Raw genomic sequence first — 16,341 nt, 5'->3', positions numbered from 1 at the left:
TTTAGAGTCGCAGGGAGGCTGTTCCAGAGGGAGGCCCCAGCCGAAGATAGAGATCTACCCCCAGCTCGTTTCTTTGAAAAACGGGAAAAGAGGGATATAGAGGTAGAGGAGCAAAGAGCTCGAGAGGAAAGGTATTTGCGGAGGGAAAGCTGAAGGTATTTTGGACCGAGGCCCCAGAAAGCGTTGTGGACAATGCAGATGAGTGCATGGCAATAAGGCATGTGAAATGGACATGTCCCATATGCCGCCAATCTTTATAAAAACTCACATGAAGGTGAGGTTTCACTTTGAGAGCTTTTATATGTGTGAGGTGTGTGAAGGTGCTATATTTCATACATGTTCACAGTTTACATCTACTGACACCAAAGTCGGTTCCAAGTTTTCATACGTATAGTATTGAACAGGTATGAAACGTACACCTCATACATGCAGGTTTGTCTTTGATATGAGTTTTTATACATAAGGAAGCAAATAACAGTTTCAAATGTCATGCATATACGCAATTTACATCTCCTATACATTCTCATGTACATATGAATATTGACATCAGTCTTTACTTTAAGGTAAGTATTCATATGTATAGTATAGTACATGTGTGAAATGTACATCTACATTTGTACAGTTTCTAAAGATGCACATACATTCTGTGCATGTCTTAGACACCTACAGTTTTGGAAACTCCTACTGAAGTGAGGTCTGACTTTGAGGTGTGGTTCTATATAACTTTTACATTTTACACATTTATGCAATAAACACATTCTAGCGTGGCGATAGCAGCCCTCTAGTTAAGGTCGGTCATAGGAAATCTGAAAATCCTATTGCTAATAACTTTTGACTTGCAGAACGGATATGGCTGATTATTTTCCAAATAAAGTGGGTCATTGCCTTCCTTCCCCAGACTCGAAATGTTGGGAAAGGTTTGTTAAAAAATGAAAGTTATTAAAAAAACAAAAAAACACTTTTTCGGCCTACTCCCATTCATTTCCCCATAGAGAAAAAGTCCAAATTTGGTAAAGCTGAAGTGCACAAACTGCTTAGCGGATTTGGACCAAATAAGGAACATTGTGGGCACAAAGTGTTGATTTAATTTCCGGGATGGGTTTGGGGTTATTCCATTCAGGAGTTTTTGAAATATTTGATGGGAGAGCGGGTGTTCTCTGCCCCCTAAACATAGCTATATCTTCCACGGTACTTTGCAGCAGGGTGACTTTTTAGAAATGAAAAGCAGCAGTTTTTTTCTTTTTTGCTTGAAGTGAGCGATTACCACAGTAATATGAAAACTAATCAAAAAGCTATTTGGAGGAAGAAAACGGATGAAATTGCATCAGGCTAGAGGTGGGGAGGTGATGAGGGGGAAATGGGATGCCATGTGAAATTGGTGAGGTGGGAGTGGTCTGGGGAGCCAGTTAGAGTTCAAACATTTTCGTATTATCAGGGGAATACTGGGGGAATCGTGTGAGATTCCTGCGGCTACAAGGGAATACGCGTTTGGAAAGAAAAATGCATAACACTAACCAAAGCGTGAACGGGGGTAATGGGATCGGGCCAGGGAGTGAAAATGCAACTGAGATTGGGGAGACCATGGAAATAGGGAGGGGGACACTTGGTGAGTGCCTGTGAGGAAAGGGGAGAGTTTCATTTTTCATGCGTTATTGTTTTATCTGGGGGAATACCGCAGGCATGGGCAGTTCATTTCGCTGTATGTGTAGTTAATTGCCATTATCGGGGGAATCGGAAGAGAGTGGAAAAAAATGTCCACTTAGTGGGCCCAAAGGAACCTATTTGTGCAACATGTACAGTAGCCATAGCCGAAGGCCGCACCCACTGGCCATGTTGCACAAATAAGGCCGGGGCCATTGGCCATGGCCAACGGCTATGGCTAGTGGACCCAAAGGAACCTATTGGGGCAACATGTACATGCACAGCGGCCAGGGGCCAGGGCCGAAGTCCGTGGATATTTCTCGCGTTGCAGCCACTGGCCGTTGCTAGTGGGCAAACCGTAGCTACTGACCATGGAAGGCCATGAATAATGGGCCCCAGAGAAACCCATTTGTGCAATATGTACATTGACAACAGCCGAAGGCTATGGCTAGTGGACCCAAAGGAACCTATTGGTGCAACATGTACGGCCGTGGCTAGTGGGCCTCAAAGAATCTATTGGTGCAAGATGTACAGTGGCCATGACCGAAGGCCATGGCTAGTGGGCTCCAAAGAAACTAAAGTATAACAAAATCCTTGAAATTCTGTGAAAAAACCTTGGTTAGGAGAGAGTTAAGGTGATCAGAATTAAAAAATAAATAAAACATGGCAACAAAACCAAGGTGATCCGATTTAACGCAACCCTTGAAATTCAGCATTCACATTTAAAGCAAGTCCACCCCCTGTTGTGCAGTGGATGACCACAATGATATCACTGGTGACCTCATTAATTACATCATACATGACCTCACTAATGGCTTCATACGTGACATCATTGATGTGATCAATAATTACATCATATGACATACTGATTATATATGTTGGAATATTTTTGATGGTCACTTTTGAAACATATTTGAATTTATTACACTTAACAATATTAGTACCCAGCGGTGCGGGAGGGGGTGGGAAAGCCTCCCAGCCAATGAGGAGGCTCGTAACCCAGGGATTACCAGACCGTAATCCCGCTGCTGTGAGCCTCCTCAGGGCTGGAGGCCGCCATCTTCCCCCGCCAGGGAATGAGGTAAGTTCTCAGTACCCCCGCTCCCATCCCATCCACAGATTCCCCACCCCCCTACTTTCTTTTTGGTTACTTTTCGACAGCAGCATGCTGTGAACACTTCTGTTGCCAGCGCATCTGTTCCAGATCTGCGACACACTGCTATGGAAAGGAAGAAGGGTATTAGGGCTCCAAGATTCCGTTCCCACACATCCTTTGCAAGCCGTGGTTTTTCTAATGCTGCTGCTCATCAAGGACGGTTCAGAGCGGCTCCATTCTACTCTCATTGAAGGTTACTATGGAAACATCTGGGGCGTCTCTCTGCAGCTTTGCATGCCAGAGCCCCGCGGACAGCCACAGTGAATCGCCGTGCTCAGGTTGGCACGTCTGGTTCCCATAAAACCCCGCTCAGAAAACAAGACACTGCTTCTAATTGAAGTTGGTTTGCCAGTTCGTGTTTTTTGTGACTTCTGATTTGCTTCCCGGTTTCCTGACTTCTGCTTGTTATTCAGATTCTTTAGCACACTGATTTTGTACTTTGCTGCCCGGCTCTGTTATCGACCCTTGTTCTGCATCATGGATTGCCTCTTGCCTACTGATTTGTCTGTACCTCATCCTGGATTGACTCTGACCCTTTCCCCGCATCCAGATCCCACCTGCCTCCCTTCTGTCTGTTCCTGTTGTCCTGCTCCTCCGGCTCCGCCTAGTTGCTGTGGAACTCCAACACCTTCTGCCTCTGTGATATACTTGCAGTAGCCAACAGAACTGCTTACCCTCCCCCAGTGGGCCTTGGTAAGACTGCAGGCAGCGATTCCGCAGCACACACACCACATAAGACCAGCATCGGGTCCACAAGACCCCGCTCATACTTTGTTCCCTACTGTTCTTTGGATTACATATGCACCTTACTGGACTCTCTGCTGACAATCACCAAGTGCACCAAATCGGCCCTAAAGGGACCCTCGTGCCATGCGGGAATAGCTCCCTACTAACCCTCCCTTTTTCCCTTCGTTTTCCACTGGCATTGGATTGACCCAGACCTGCTACCCGCAACTAATTCCCACTGGTAAGAGAACTAATTGCTCTAAACCATTAGTGTAGTTTCTGTTGTGCAACCCCAGGTTGAGCAAGTCTCTGTTCCTCTCTTTAGTTAATGGTCTCTCACAGCCACGCTTTATTGCCATCCTGATACATCTCCCACTTTACCACAGGTAGAAAAAGACTTCTGTTCGCTTGGTTCTTGTGATTAATCTAGCTTCATATTTTAATCAGTGTCCTTTTCTTTGCAGCCTGGGTTATGTGGCGGTGTGTGCTCCCCGCTCTTTCTTGATTTACTCCTCCGGTCCATATTTAACCAACGGCAGAGGGGTATATCGAGAGGAAGAACTCCCTCATGTTGAGGAGACCCAGGTTTTTGGTCTAGCCCAGGGTTTAACAGTTTGGCGATTTGTCTTGGTTTTGTGCTCTACCGTTTTCTGGGACCTTCATACCTGTACACACCGGTAAGTCCCAACAAAGGCATTAGGTGTAGTCCCTTCTCCCGGTTCCATGGCAGCCATTTTGGTTGTTTACTTGTTTTACTATTTTACAATGGCCACCATGGAACGAGAGAACAGACTTAGTTTCCCCTTCCTTGGTAGCCGTTTTATTTATTTATTTCAATTGCAAAATAAGTGTTTCACAACAACAAAAATGCTTTTAGTAGCCCAGTCTTTCGGACAAGGGTACTAATAGCAAAAAGCCCAGAGCAGGGAGGCATTACCACTTCAGGTAATGCCTTGGGGCCTGCGTTAAGGCCATCTCTTCGTTTGGGCCTGTAACTATGGACCACGGGCCATTACCTGAAGCGGTAATGCACCCCCCAAACCCTGCTTGGGGCTTATTGCCTAAATAACATGACGTGGAACAATACAGTCATACACAAGTATGCGATTACGTGTGGCGCATTCATTCATAGTACTTAACTAACAAAATGGACAATAAAAACCTATAACGCTATACAAATGGTTTGATTTTTCACATGTAACTTTATACTAAGGGTTTGAATTTCATGTTTTAGTAAACACTGACAATACTAAATTGCAGGGAAAGTAACCTGATCCAGATAAATCTGTTTTGGGTATAATAAGTAGATCTAGTAGTAAAAGTAGTACAAAACATAAGAAGAATAGATAAAAGTAGAAACCTATTTAATAGTATGGATTATAAAAATAGTCCATGTTCACACTTACGTTTCCGATTCTCCTTCGCATGATAACAGTACATGAAAAAAAGATTTTTAGATGGCAAGTCTTATAGGGGATTTTTGCCAGTTTTACCACCGCCAGTATTACCGAGGGATGTAACGGTATAACGGTATACCGTTAAAGATACCGTGAACCACTCAATTGAACAATAATAACCGTCACATTGTTTATACCGGTATACAGTTTATACCGTTAAGTGTGCTTTTCAATCTGATTTGGAAAGGTTGCAGTAAGCAAGTGGTGCACAGTCTTGGTCTTGCACTGTTGGGTGTGCCATCTGCCAAGTAGTTTCAGTTGGAGCAGTTTTGAATGCCATTCAATAAACCACACATGCTTGACACAAAATGGGGGATTTCCCTGGTTCTGTCATTGAATTTACATATAATAAGTCACACTGCAAAATTTGCTCATCTCTGTGGGTATTCCCTGCTGCCATACCAAAGGATAACATGTCCGTGATTACATAAACACCTTTTGGCCCGCAAACTGAAGGCTGTAACGTAAAGAGAGCGTGCGTGCGTGCGTGCGTGCGTGCGTGCGTGCGTGTATGCGCACAGGCTTATACTACCATCAGCCTCCATTGAACTGTGGCATGCAGGTTATAAAGATGGCAACATGTTCATATTCACCAGTAGCCAGTGGGGGAGCTAAAAGCCAAAATGACCACTTAAGAAAAGCTATTCAGTTTGCTTTGCCAGTCGCAGCAGGGAACCACCCCCCGCCTCCTCTACACACATGCGTTTGTGTTTGGTGGAAGCAAGGGGGTGGCATTTCAGTGGAAAGTATGTTGAAAAGCCCAATTCTGGCCGTGGGTGCCTGGTTTTGTTTGTGATGATAAATATGACAATTTATGACATTTTCGAAAATATTTGTTAAGATTGGTTAACTCCACCTGCTATACCGCGATAACCAAGATATACCGTCATTTGGCAAGAAGGTTATCGTACCGTCATGAAACTAATACCGTGACACCCATATGCAGTGTTTTAAAAAAAAAATGTATTAAGAGGAGCTACCTCCGGCTTTAAGCTGGAGGTAACCATACCGGCGGCGGTAATACCGACAAATTTGTAGGTAAGCGGTGTGGGAAAAAGTGAGGTAAACAGTATTTCCTCCACTTTTTTCCCACACTGCCAAACTCGTAATGAGCCTCTATGTTCTTACAATTGTATACTGTATGTTACATTTAAAGAAACCAGGACAGACTACAATGTACTGTGCAAGTATGAAATAAGTACATATGTGATACGTAACATTGTCCTATTTCAAAATGTAATGAAGCAAACCATTGATATTGGTGATGTCATGTGGATGTAATTTGTGATGTCATTGTGATCACACGTTGTGCAACAAGGGGGCACAAAGTTAAGGTGGACTTGCTTCAAATGAGTGCTGAATTTCAAGGGTTTTGTTGCGTTACATCTGATCACCTTCACTCCTAACCAAGTTTTTTTCACTGAATATATATTTGTCTGGAAATATTTTATCTCCATTCTTTCAAGAGAATAATGTAACAAGGCTGCCAAAAGCTTTTTATCCATTGGTGCTGCATATGAAATACAATATTAAATTCTCTAGAGAAAAAAAACAATATATGCTTTTCTGTTAAGCACATGCAACTTCCAAAACTGCCTGTCCTATTTTCCAGCAACTTTTATGAAAGTGTATAAAACCGCTTGAGATTTCTCGATGACTAATCAAGTAATAACCTAGGGAGTTAGCTAGCTGCTAGAAATGAGCACATCATTGATTTTATTCCCCTTCCTTTGTCTTTGAGAACAGATGGCGAGGTTGGGAAGAAATTGTGATCCTGCAGGCTTGCCGAAAACAGACAACATGGAACAACCCTTTTCCGTCAATTCTTTGGTATGTCTGAAATTGCCCTCCCATACAAATGTAAGACCTTCCATTAATGGAGACACAGATTCAAGTTTGAAAGATTAAATGTTTAGAATTGCATTCATTTCATTCACCTGCGATATATGGTCACATGCGCAGTGCAGTGTTCATTAAGAATGATGTGGTTTGAATGTAAAATATACATTCCTCAGGTTCTTTTGCTTTTAAAAGATATATTAAAATTGAGGAACTGGAGTTTTTGAATGTGGCATATTTTCCAATGTCGGTATGATGTTTTGGACACTTAATATCAAAAGGACCATAGCATAGATTGATCACTTCTGCTCACTTTTTTGTGTGCAAAAAGCGACCTTTCTCCGTTTTGTGCCTCTGTGGGATGAGTACTCTTTTACATGGAGTTTTAGTAATGATATACTTCCGTAATAATTGAGTTTGAATGTTTATTAATAGCAATGCACTATAAAGTCCAGCCTCCTTTTCTCATAACATTAAAATGGGACATATCAGAAAAAAGCAGAGACAAGCTCTCCTATTTTTTCAGATCCATTCAATTTTTGCATTGTTTTCCTTGACTGAGCGAAGTATGGAGTGAGTACAAAGCTCTGCATGTTTCCCCGCTCTGTGAGGGGAGACCAACGAGCATCTCTGCCCTTATCTCGTTTCGATATGGTCGTAGAGGCATGCCCCCCCCCAAGGATTTCTGCTTGTTTTTAAACCCGTCAATATTAGGTGGAATCCATATGGATGGTGAAGCAAAACAAAGAGGCGATGGCTGGAAGGTTTGGACTTAATTTTAAACCTCTGGCAATTGTTCTGGGCAACCCCCCGGGCCATTGTTCCTCGCCTACCCCAAGCCATTACAGAAAGGGGAAAGATCATATGCAAATCGGGCTTGGTTCGACCCCCACAGGGGCACTCCAGCCTGAGCTGCTAGTTCCCATTCCTTCTGCACGAGATCACAAACATCCCCAGACATGTTTCGGTCTCCATGGGGAGTCACATTATTGATGTTTTCATCCACCTCCAATGTCGAATGCTATTATTACGCATTTCCCTGTCTTGCTAGTAAAAGACAGAGGGTCTGCCCGGATGCCCATTTCTTTAAACAACAATGATCGGGAAATGATGTGCGCTTACTGGTTTGCTCGACGGATTTTAGGTCTCCATTAAAATGAGATATTCAATATTTGGCATCATACGAAGGCCAACAATGAATGGCAAACAATGTATAGGACAATGAGAAATTATTGGACATGACCGTATTTAGTATGATAACAATTGCATACAAACTATTTGCCCACAGAAGGATAATTAAATTGTGCACAGACGGGAGCCATGTAAATGTATGAACAATAATAATTCATGGAAGTTAAGTTGGAACCTGCTAGGAAAACTAAGCAGGCATTGGGGAAATTGGATGAACTACAAACAGGAACTGTAAGTGAAAAACTTGCAAAACATGTTTTAAAAAAAATTGGTAATAGTGATACCAGGGCCTTGTGGTGACTAATGAACAATAATTATTAGACAAATATTCAACATCAGTTAAATCCAATCTCACTTAGTACCCTGGAGGAGCATTTTACAAATAAAAAGGCATCCATAACAATTAACATCAGAGTATTAACCTGAAAAAGCGAGGATAAAGGGAATATGAAGGACATGTAGCAAAAATCATTACTGTTACAAGCCTAGGACTCTAGGGGTTCCAAGCCTGGATGGTTTTAGTGGTGTTTTGAAAGAAGCCCCATCATTTTGGGGTAAAGTACTAAGCCATCCATGTGGCCACTAAGTAAAGACACATCATTATGGCCCCCGTATTTAAAAGTGAGTAAGAATCAACCAGAGAAGCTATCCACTGTTTGCCATGCTAGATGTGACATTGAAATGCTTTGACAAACTACTTTTTGAATTGATGGATTGGGTTTAGGAACAATTATTGCCAGTTTGTACAATGTCATTCGAAAGTTGCTATGGGACCTCCTATGAACATACTGATATTAAGCTTATTTTTAACAACACCGTACAGACTACTAGCACATTTTAAGCAGTTTTTGTTGACTTAACATCAACATATCACAGAGTAAACCATAATTTATTATTGTCCATTTTAATGAAATGGACGACTCCATTAAAACTCTTGAAGATCTAATAGTCTTGTGTACAAACGTACATAAAGAGTCGGGCTAGATAAAGGGGGTAGTGCGACACAAAAGATATCTATGCACAGGGGCTTGAAACAGGGATGCGTGTTGGCTCCCTTTTTTCTTTAACCTTTTACATAGTGTACTTGTTCCCTACATTCGGAAAGGCTAATCATTTCCCCTAAAATATGCCAAACAACAATACTATGCTGATGATATACTAATCTTACATCAGACACCTATAGGCCTGAGGAGAGAAGGAGGAATACTAGGCCACTATGTAAAGTTACAGGATCTTGAAATTAATTACAACAAAACTAAAGTAATTGTATTTGGTAATAAGCGCAAAATGAAAGTCTAGTTGCTAAATCGATGAGAAAGTATTTAAATTATAACCGTGTGGGTGCTACTTTCCATAACAAAGGACATTGGAATAATTTGTAAGAACTTCAGAGCAAAAAAGCTGAATTAAATATGGCTGCTCTGGCGCAGTTCCATTTGAGAAATGGTTGATAATCTGTTACATCTGTTACAACCTGGTCCAGAGGCTTCTATTCATTCGTGTCTATAACACTTTATAGCTGTAAAACCTGGCTTTTTAAGAGCACAGCCTGTTTACATAGGCTCAAGGAACATTGTTGGTGACATACCTTAGGCCTACCTAAAAGTATGTCAGAATAGCTAATAAGGAGAGATCTGGGACTAATTAGCCTCATTTAAAAATAAAGTATTGTTGTTCTTCCTAAACAATGGTATGCCTAGGGGTCTACACTAACAGGAGTTGGGAAAACAAGAATATATCATGGAAACTGAGACTGGATTGGAAGGATTTCTCACAGAATGTCACAATTCAGTTGTTCAATCCCCAATACATATGAAATTGACATTGAAACTGTAACAATATTTCTGAGGCTTGTGGAATCTGCTTAGATCACATGCTGTGCATAGGCCGACATCTAGTGGAAGCTGTGGAGTGTTACAGTTTGTTTTTCAAAACTCAAAGGGACGTCGAACAGGGCGTGTCAGTAATACTATCCATAGTGTTAAGTCGCCCGTACCCATGATCCCTCACGCGTGTAGGATCCTAAGATTGTTTTCTCCGCCATACTGGTAAGACGCATGTTGCGGAGTTCCTTCGGTGCTTAGCCATTTATAGTTAACAATTACTGTTAATACTTCCCCTTTCACTTCCACCGTACGCTGAAGATCGACGCCGGTGAAGATCGAGGAAGTCCGCCGTTGAGGACTGCCACGATGGACTCCGGGCCTTGGAAGCCCTCTGGCCTCGTCCCTGTACAGTAGGGAGAGTGGGGGGGGTGGTCATACAGGCTTCTTTCCCACCTTTTCTTACATAAACCGCCCGCTGCCATTTTGTAACATATGGAGAGTACTCCATTCAAATTCTGCCCTAATGTAATAGGAAGTTTCTCTGGGTGGATAAGCACAATATGTGCAATCTGTCTCCCTCAAGACCATCCCGAGGCTACCTGTCGAGCTTGCAAGCTCTTCAAGCTGAAAACCATTAAGGACCGCTCAAGTAAACCCTGGGCCCACTACGCCAGGCAACTAGAGGCCAGGGACGTGGAGGGGACATTCAGAGATGGCAGCAACGCCGCCGAATCAGATGGCGAGGGCAAGGGGGTGACTTAAGACACCCGCACGCAGGCACCCGACCCCGAAGGACTGGCTGGCGGCCATGCTGTGGGGACAACACCCGGCGGCAAAAGCGCTACACATTCTACCTCCACTAAGCACATCAACCCCGGCCATGACTGGACACGCGTGTTGAGCGATCGCCATGGGACTACACCAAGAGAGCGGTCCAACGAATCTTTGTCCTCTGGGCATTCCCGTTTGCATTCGCCTCATGGCAAAGCCCAACCGTCTTAGGTTGATAAAGGTGCGCACGATCAATAGTCCCCGAGGCTCGATCGTCGGATGCCGATTCCACCCTCTACAGGCTAGACGCAAGGCATCTGACCGTACACCCGAGATTCGACGTCCTTCTTCAAATCCCACCTCCGAAACTCGATGCGAGGCGTCCTCGGAGGCCCCTAAAAACACTGGGAAACATTCCTCTAGTCATGGGAAAGGGGATAAACAACATAAAACAACATAAAAGCCATCTTCAGGGCCCCATGTTCATAAAGAGAAGCATAAGGCCCCTAAAGCAACAGGGAATTCCAAAGTCTCAGATCCTACCACTAAAACTAAACTCATTCCTCCCACTGCTGAGGATATGGGCACTGATGAGGAACCAGAACTTGTTGTTATTCCTAGCTCTAAATAATGGAGCTCAGAAGACATTGATAGAGTCATGAGGAGGTTAACATTCATGGCTAACTTTTATGAAAAGGACCCTAATTACTTTCGTAGTTAATCCAACACCCCCCCTACCTCTGCCCCTTCGGGGTCCAAGGCAACACCCGAGTCCTCTCAGCCACCTGCTAAGAAACTCCTCTCTGACGCCCCGTTTCAGGGCTTGGTCACAAACCCCTTTGTGGTTGAACCTTACCACCCTGAATCATATTGTGATGAAACAGAACCTCAAATATATTTTTCTTGTGGTTCACCCCTGTTGGGATGTTTCCCATTACCAGGTTTTTAACTGGCTGGTTAGCCCTGTTGCCCATCGTTTTCCTCTGCAATGTTCAAGCACAGGGAAAAAAGAGGGAACTGAGGTATGGGACATAGTGACGTCGTATATATACACAATGCCTAACATGTCCGGAGCCGACAATCGAGCACCAAACAAGACGGATTGACGGTCGATTCGAGGGCCACTACGCCCACTGTCAAAATGGTTCTGAGCAGCAGAGCTGGATGTGGATATCCATCGGATGATGAATTTGCAGGAGAAGAATCCATCGAAAGAACATTATGGTAAGTAATTTCTCCATTTAAGGTAAACCACATATAATGCTGCAGAATACTATGTCCAGGCACATGCCGAATGGAAAGTATGGATGGTGTGGTAACAGTGGTGTACATCTGGCTCTAACTACTGTTAATCCAGGTTTCTTCAACGCTGCCATTTGACCCTTCTTTGTGCAATCGTATAAGGAGAAAAGTAATATAAGTAACCCGATAAGTGGGTTACATTCAAGCTAAAATGTAGGCATTCCCCAAAACGCATCATAGGATTTGACACAAACCCGATAGCAACCAGTTTCCATTTCCTTTGGGACAGGGGCTTTCTCCGTCCTTGTTTACACAAATTCAAGCTGGTTTGCTGAACGATACCCCTGCCCCCACCCTGACGCAACAAATTCCAAATCCTTCCATGGCTCAATCCCCCATTTTATGGCAACAGCTGTTTTTGGGTCTCCCAGTCGTTCCACCCCAACAGATTCAAAAGACATTATCACTTGTGCATGCAGTGTTATTGGCTAAATGATTTTCCAAAGGATGCATAAATGATTTGTTGCATAGAAATGCTACTGTGTACTGTGGCAAGCCTGGCAACTGACGTATTGGAATAACTCAAACGTTCCTCTCCTGAAATGCATGCAAATTCTATTTTATGTTTATCAAAATATGCTACAATATGCACCATTTTGAGCCATATTTTTTTTTTTAACAAACCCGTCCTCGGCCTCTGCAGTTTGTAGGGATTAGGTTGCCTCAGGGGTGTCATTTAACCAAAATGCCAGTGGTAGTGGAAGTGACATCACACAACCCTTGACCGCTGATGACCTCACAGAGTGATGCCACTTGACCCTACCCCGAAATTACATCACATGAAGTGATGAAAGACGACCTTTCACCCCATGACAAACCAGAAAGCGGCATCACATAGCATTGTTACTAAGTACAGCATTGTTACTAAGTACACTGCGAAAAATATGGTTACGATATCATTGTGTGATATACATTTCATACAAGAATAGATCACCATATGTATCGTCAATAACAGTGTGTATAGGCCCATATTACTAAATTACTGTAAATGCAAGCTGACGTCCAAGGCCAAATAATAATGATGTGTTATATAGCACGTACGCCTAAGCGCTTTATATAGAACAAATATACATACAATATGACCCAACCTGTGCTGGTATTCATTTATCGACCTCAGAAGGATGAAAGGCTGAGTTAAGGTTTTTAAGAAAAGATTATATCAGTGACTCGCCCCCTGAAGTGTGCCTGAAATGAACCTTTAATGAGTTTGGAATTATTGTATAGAGTTGCAGAAAGACAAATTATTTAGGGTCACCGCTCAATGTTACACTTGTGAAAACCTTTGTTTTTTAAGAGGCCTGAACAAGAAATCCAGCCACTCCAGAAACAAAAAACCACATGGCGCTGGTCAGGCCCAGGAGCTTCCACTTTAAAAAAAAAAAATGTTTTTTTTATGGGGTACCAAGGGAGCACACCTGTGACCTCAGACGACCCCCAAATGGGTTGCCTGCTTGCTAAAATCAAGGGTGGATATGGCCAACATTGGCATACGACACAAGATTACATTGTTTGCACTACAGGACTGAATACTCCCCTGAGGCAATACTTTGATGGGTGGTGCCTTTTTTTTTAATTTTAGCCACACCTTGTTTTGTTTTAGGATGTGGAGTTTGGGCGTGTGCGGCAAGGTATGTTTGTGCCAGGTCATGCCGTAGGTTTCCCGTCCCGGGGGTCTGAAGGGCAGGGTTAATAACAAGCCTTCACTTGCTTGAGGACACAATTAACCCAGGGCCAGTGTATTAGGATGTGCTTTTTGGAACTGCATGGGCGTCGATGGAGCTAATGCAGGATAACCTTTTTGTAAACCGCGGAACGGCATCCACTCATAAAGGAAGTTAGGTCGATAGGTGTATAGCCTGCAGAAAGGGGCACGAAGCATTAACAACGGCAATTGCACTGCCTTTTTTTTAACGTGGTTAGGGAGGCAGTGCCGTCGATACAATTGACCTTTTGCAGTTAACATAATCGTTGATAGAAAGCCAGGGTTACAAAATTGACGTCGGAATAATGAAAACAACTTTTCTCTGCTTGCCTCCTGTGTGATGGCTTTGCTGTTTATTGCGTCGAAATGCATATGCATTTGTGTGTTAGTCTGCTGAAAAAAGAAATACATTTGAAAGAAAACTAGTGAATGCATGTATAAGCAACATTTTTACGTTTGGCAGTTACTTTTTCTTTTTTTCTATGAAAGAGTAAGATGCACATTTGAAAATCCATAGTGTACCCAGCAAGTAGAAATTTTGCTTTTGTGATACAGTTGTACAATGCGAAACCCAAAAAATAAATCCCAAAACTGGCCAAACTATTGACTTTACCAATGCTTGTTTTGCCCTTTCCTCTAAACCACTCGGCCACTTGACCGGACGCTGACACATCTGATGGGCGTTACTGCTGGCTAGGAGAGCCATCCTTACAGGGGCTGGGTGGTTTGCGAGCCAGTGGCTACCACTCCGCAACTCTGTGGGTTGAGGCATGTGAACGCTCGTGTATCGTGAATGTTTCAATCTTAATTGATCTTTAATGGGCCTATTGTGTACACCCCCCTTTAACACTACTTTATGAAAGTCTGAAAAGCTTATTTATTGGCGTATTTACTTTGAACCTTTTTATCGTGTGTGCTGAGCTCGGACCCTCATCAGGCTGAATGTACACAGCTATAATAAGGTACCATGCAGAGGAGAAAAAAACAACCAAAAAAATGGTATCTTCGAGATGACCAGAATCTAAATAAAGAGCATCTAGAGAGCAGGTTAATTTATTTTTAAATTTGTTGATTTTCCATTAAGTGAAATACAGTTATTGGTACATGATTTAACAACTATAAACACAACAATGAACAAACTGGCCATACAGAAACTAGGCTCGTACTTTTTATTTTTTATTTTTAGCTTGAGTTCTTGGGTACATATCTACATTACACTGAGAAAACCAAAAGGGCCACTGGGTAGGGAGAGCGAATTACAAGAGTATGTAATACAGAAAGACAGAGTTTCAAAATCTGCATGGTCCACAAAGGTGATTGAGGCAAACAGTTTATGGTGGCTTCTCGTCGGATGGGTAAAACATTGCAGCAACCAAAGATTTTCCAGGATTCAAAAGTTCCAGCTGTTGCATTGCCCTGGGTTGGTGATGACAAAGCCCATGCTTTTGTTTCTGCTTTGCACCAGGTTTCAAAGTCATGGTGCCAGAGTTTATAATGGGGGCCACTCGATAGCTTACAGGACATGGCGATTTGTCGTTTTGCGGTTATGCATGCAAGGTCCATGAGCTTGGTGATGTTTGTATTTACTTTGCCTGGTATAAGCGCCCATCAGGCATTCCAGCGGATTCCATGAGTATCTAATGACACCGGCCATCTTGAAGGCCTGCTCAATTTGGAACCAGAAAACCTGTACTTACGAACATTTCCAAAACATGTGAATGAGCCCTGCATCCCCTTTTTGGCACCAAGGGCATGTCGCCTGCATCTCCCTATTAAATGTAGCTATTCTTTTATGGGTCATGTATGTGTGGTGGAGCACATTAATTTGGAGCAGCCTGAACCTAGCAATTCAAGATACTTTTTTAGGAAACGAAAGTACCCGATCCCACACTGTATCTGAGAGTTCACAGCCCACGTCTGCCTCCCACTTCATTTTCAGGCCAGAGACCCTGATACTTGTACCCTCCAGCAAACCGTTATATATCCATGCAACAGGCCTCCAGCCATCTTCCAACATGTACATTGGTGCCACAATCACTGCTTCTTCCAATTCAGCGGACCACCCACCCCATCTGCGGCTCGCCAACCTCCTCACTTTCAAATGTCTGAGAAACTGACTCCTGGGCAATCCTGATTGTTGTTTGAAGTTGTCTGTCCCTGATTTGGCCGTCCCCCGCCGATGTGCAAACCCCCCATTCCTCCCAGCAATTACCAAATCATCCCTGCTTGCGTAAACATCCACTATTTCTGGCACTTTGGGAGAATAATGGCAGCATATTTTGAGTATTTTCATTGTTCTGGACCAAATCTGTCTACCCAGTTTGACCAGCATTGGGAGGGAGGTCATGCCGCATTTCTGTAAGTCTGGCTAGAGCAACTAGATGTTGAAGCAACAGTTAATCGGATGTGGTGGGAAGGGGGTCAGCCATCCATTTAGAGACAAAACATAGTTGTGCTGCTAGGTAGTAGAGTTCAAGTTTGGGCAGTTGTGCCCCGCCATCTTAAAGCAGCTGTAAGGGCCAGATGATGGTGGTCAGTACCCCACAGGAAGCCCCCGAGCAGTTAATCTAGGAGGTGAAAGAAAGCAACTTCAATATAGTAGTGAACGTTCGTGAAGTTATAAAGAAATCTTGGGAGGATTATCATTTTAACAATAGCAATTCTACCCATGACCATTGGCTGGAGTCTAGATCTGGATTAAAAGGACATCGATTATTCGAATGCCTTCCA

The 16,341-nt window shown here is 43.2% G+C and overlaps 1 protein-coding gene across 7 annotated transcripts in view; it reads left to right on the top strand.

Moving 5' to 3' along the window:
* Positions 1–16,341, top strand: part of STAMBPL1 (STAM binding protein like 1) — a 580,481-nt gene that overhangs the window by 247,659 nt on the left and 316,481 nt on the right. For 4 of the 7 annotated variants that reach the window (XR_011268690.1, XM_069611270.1, XM_069611271.1 and 1 more), the window contains one exon: positions 6,727–6,840. Coding sequence is in view for 6 of the 7 variants with exons in the window: in XM_069611270.1 (XP_069467371.1) it covers positions 6,727–6,840 (114 nt within the window). In the remaining variant the exon portion in view is untranslated. The remainder of the gene's footprint in view (positions 1–6,726; positions 6,841–16,341) is intronic. The other 3 variants (XM_069611273.1, XM_069611272.1, XM_069611269.1) reach the window with 1 other exon arrangement.

This window comes from Ambystoma mexicanum, chromosome 8 (genome assembly GCF_040938575.1).
Source record: "Ambystoma mexicanum isolate Mex_15411 chromosome 8, UKY_AmexF1_1, whole genome shotgun sequence".
Lineage (NCBI taxonomy): Eukaryota > Metazoa > Chordata > Amphibia > Caudata > Ambystomatidae > Ambystoma > Ambystoma mexicanum.
Note: the sequence above shows the minus strand (reverse complement) of the source record. Positions and strands in the feature narration are given on the sequence as shown.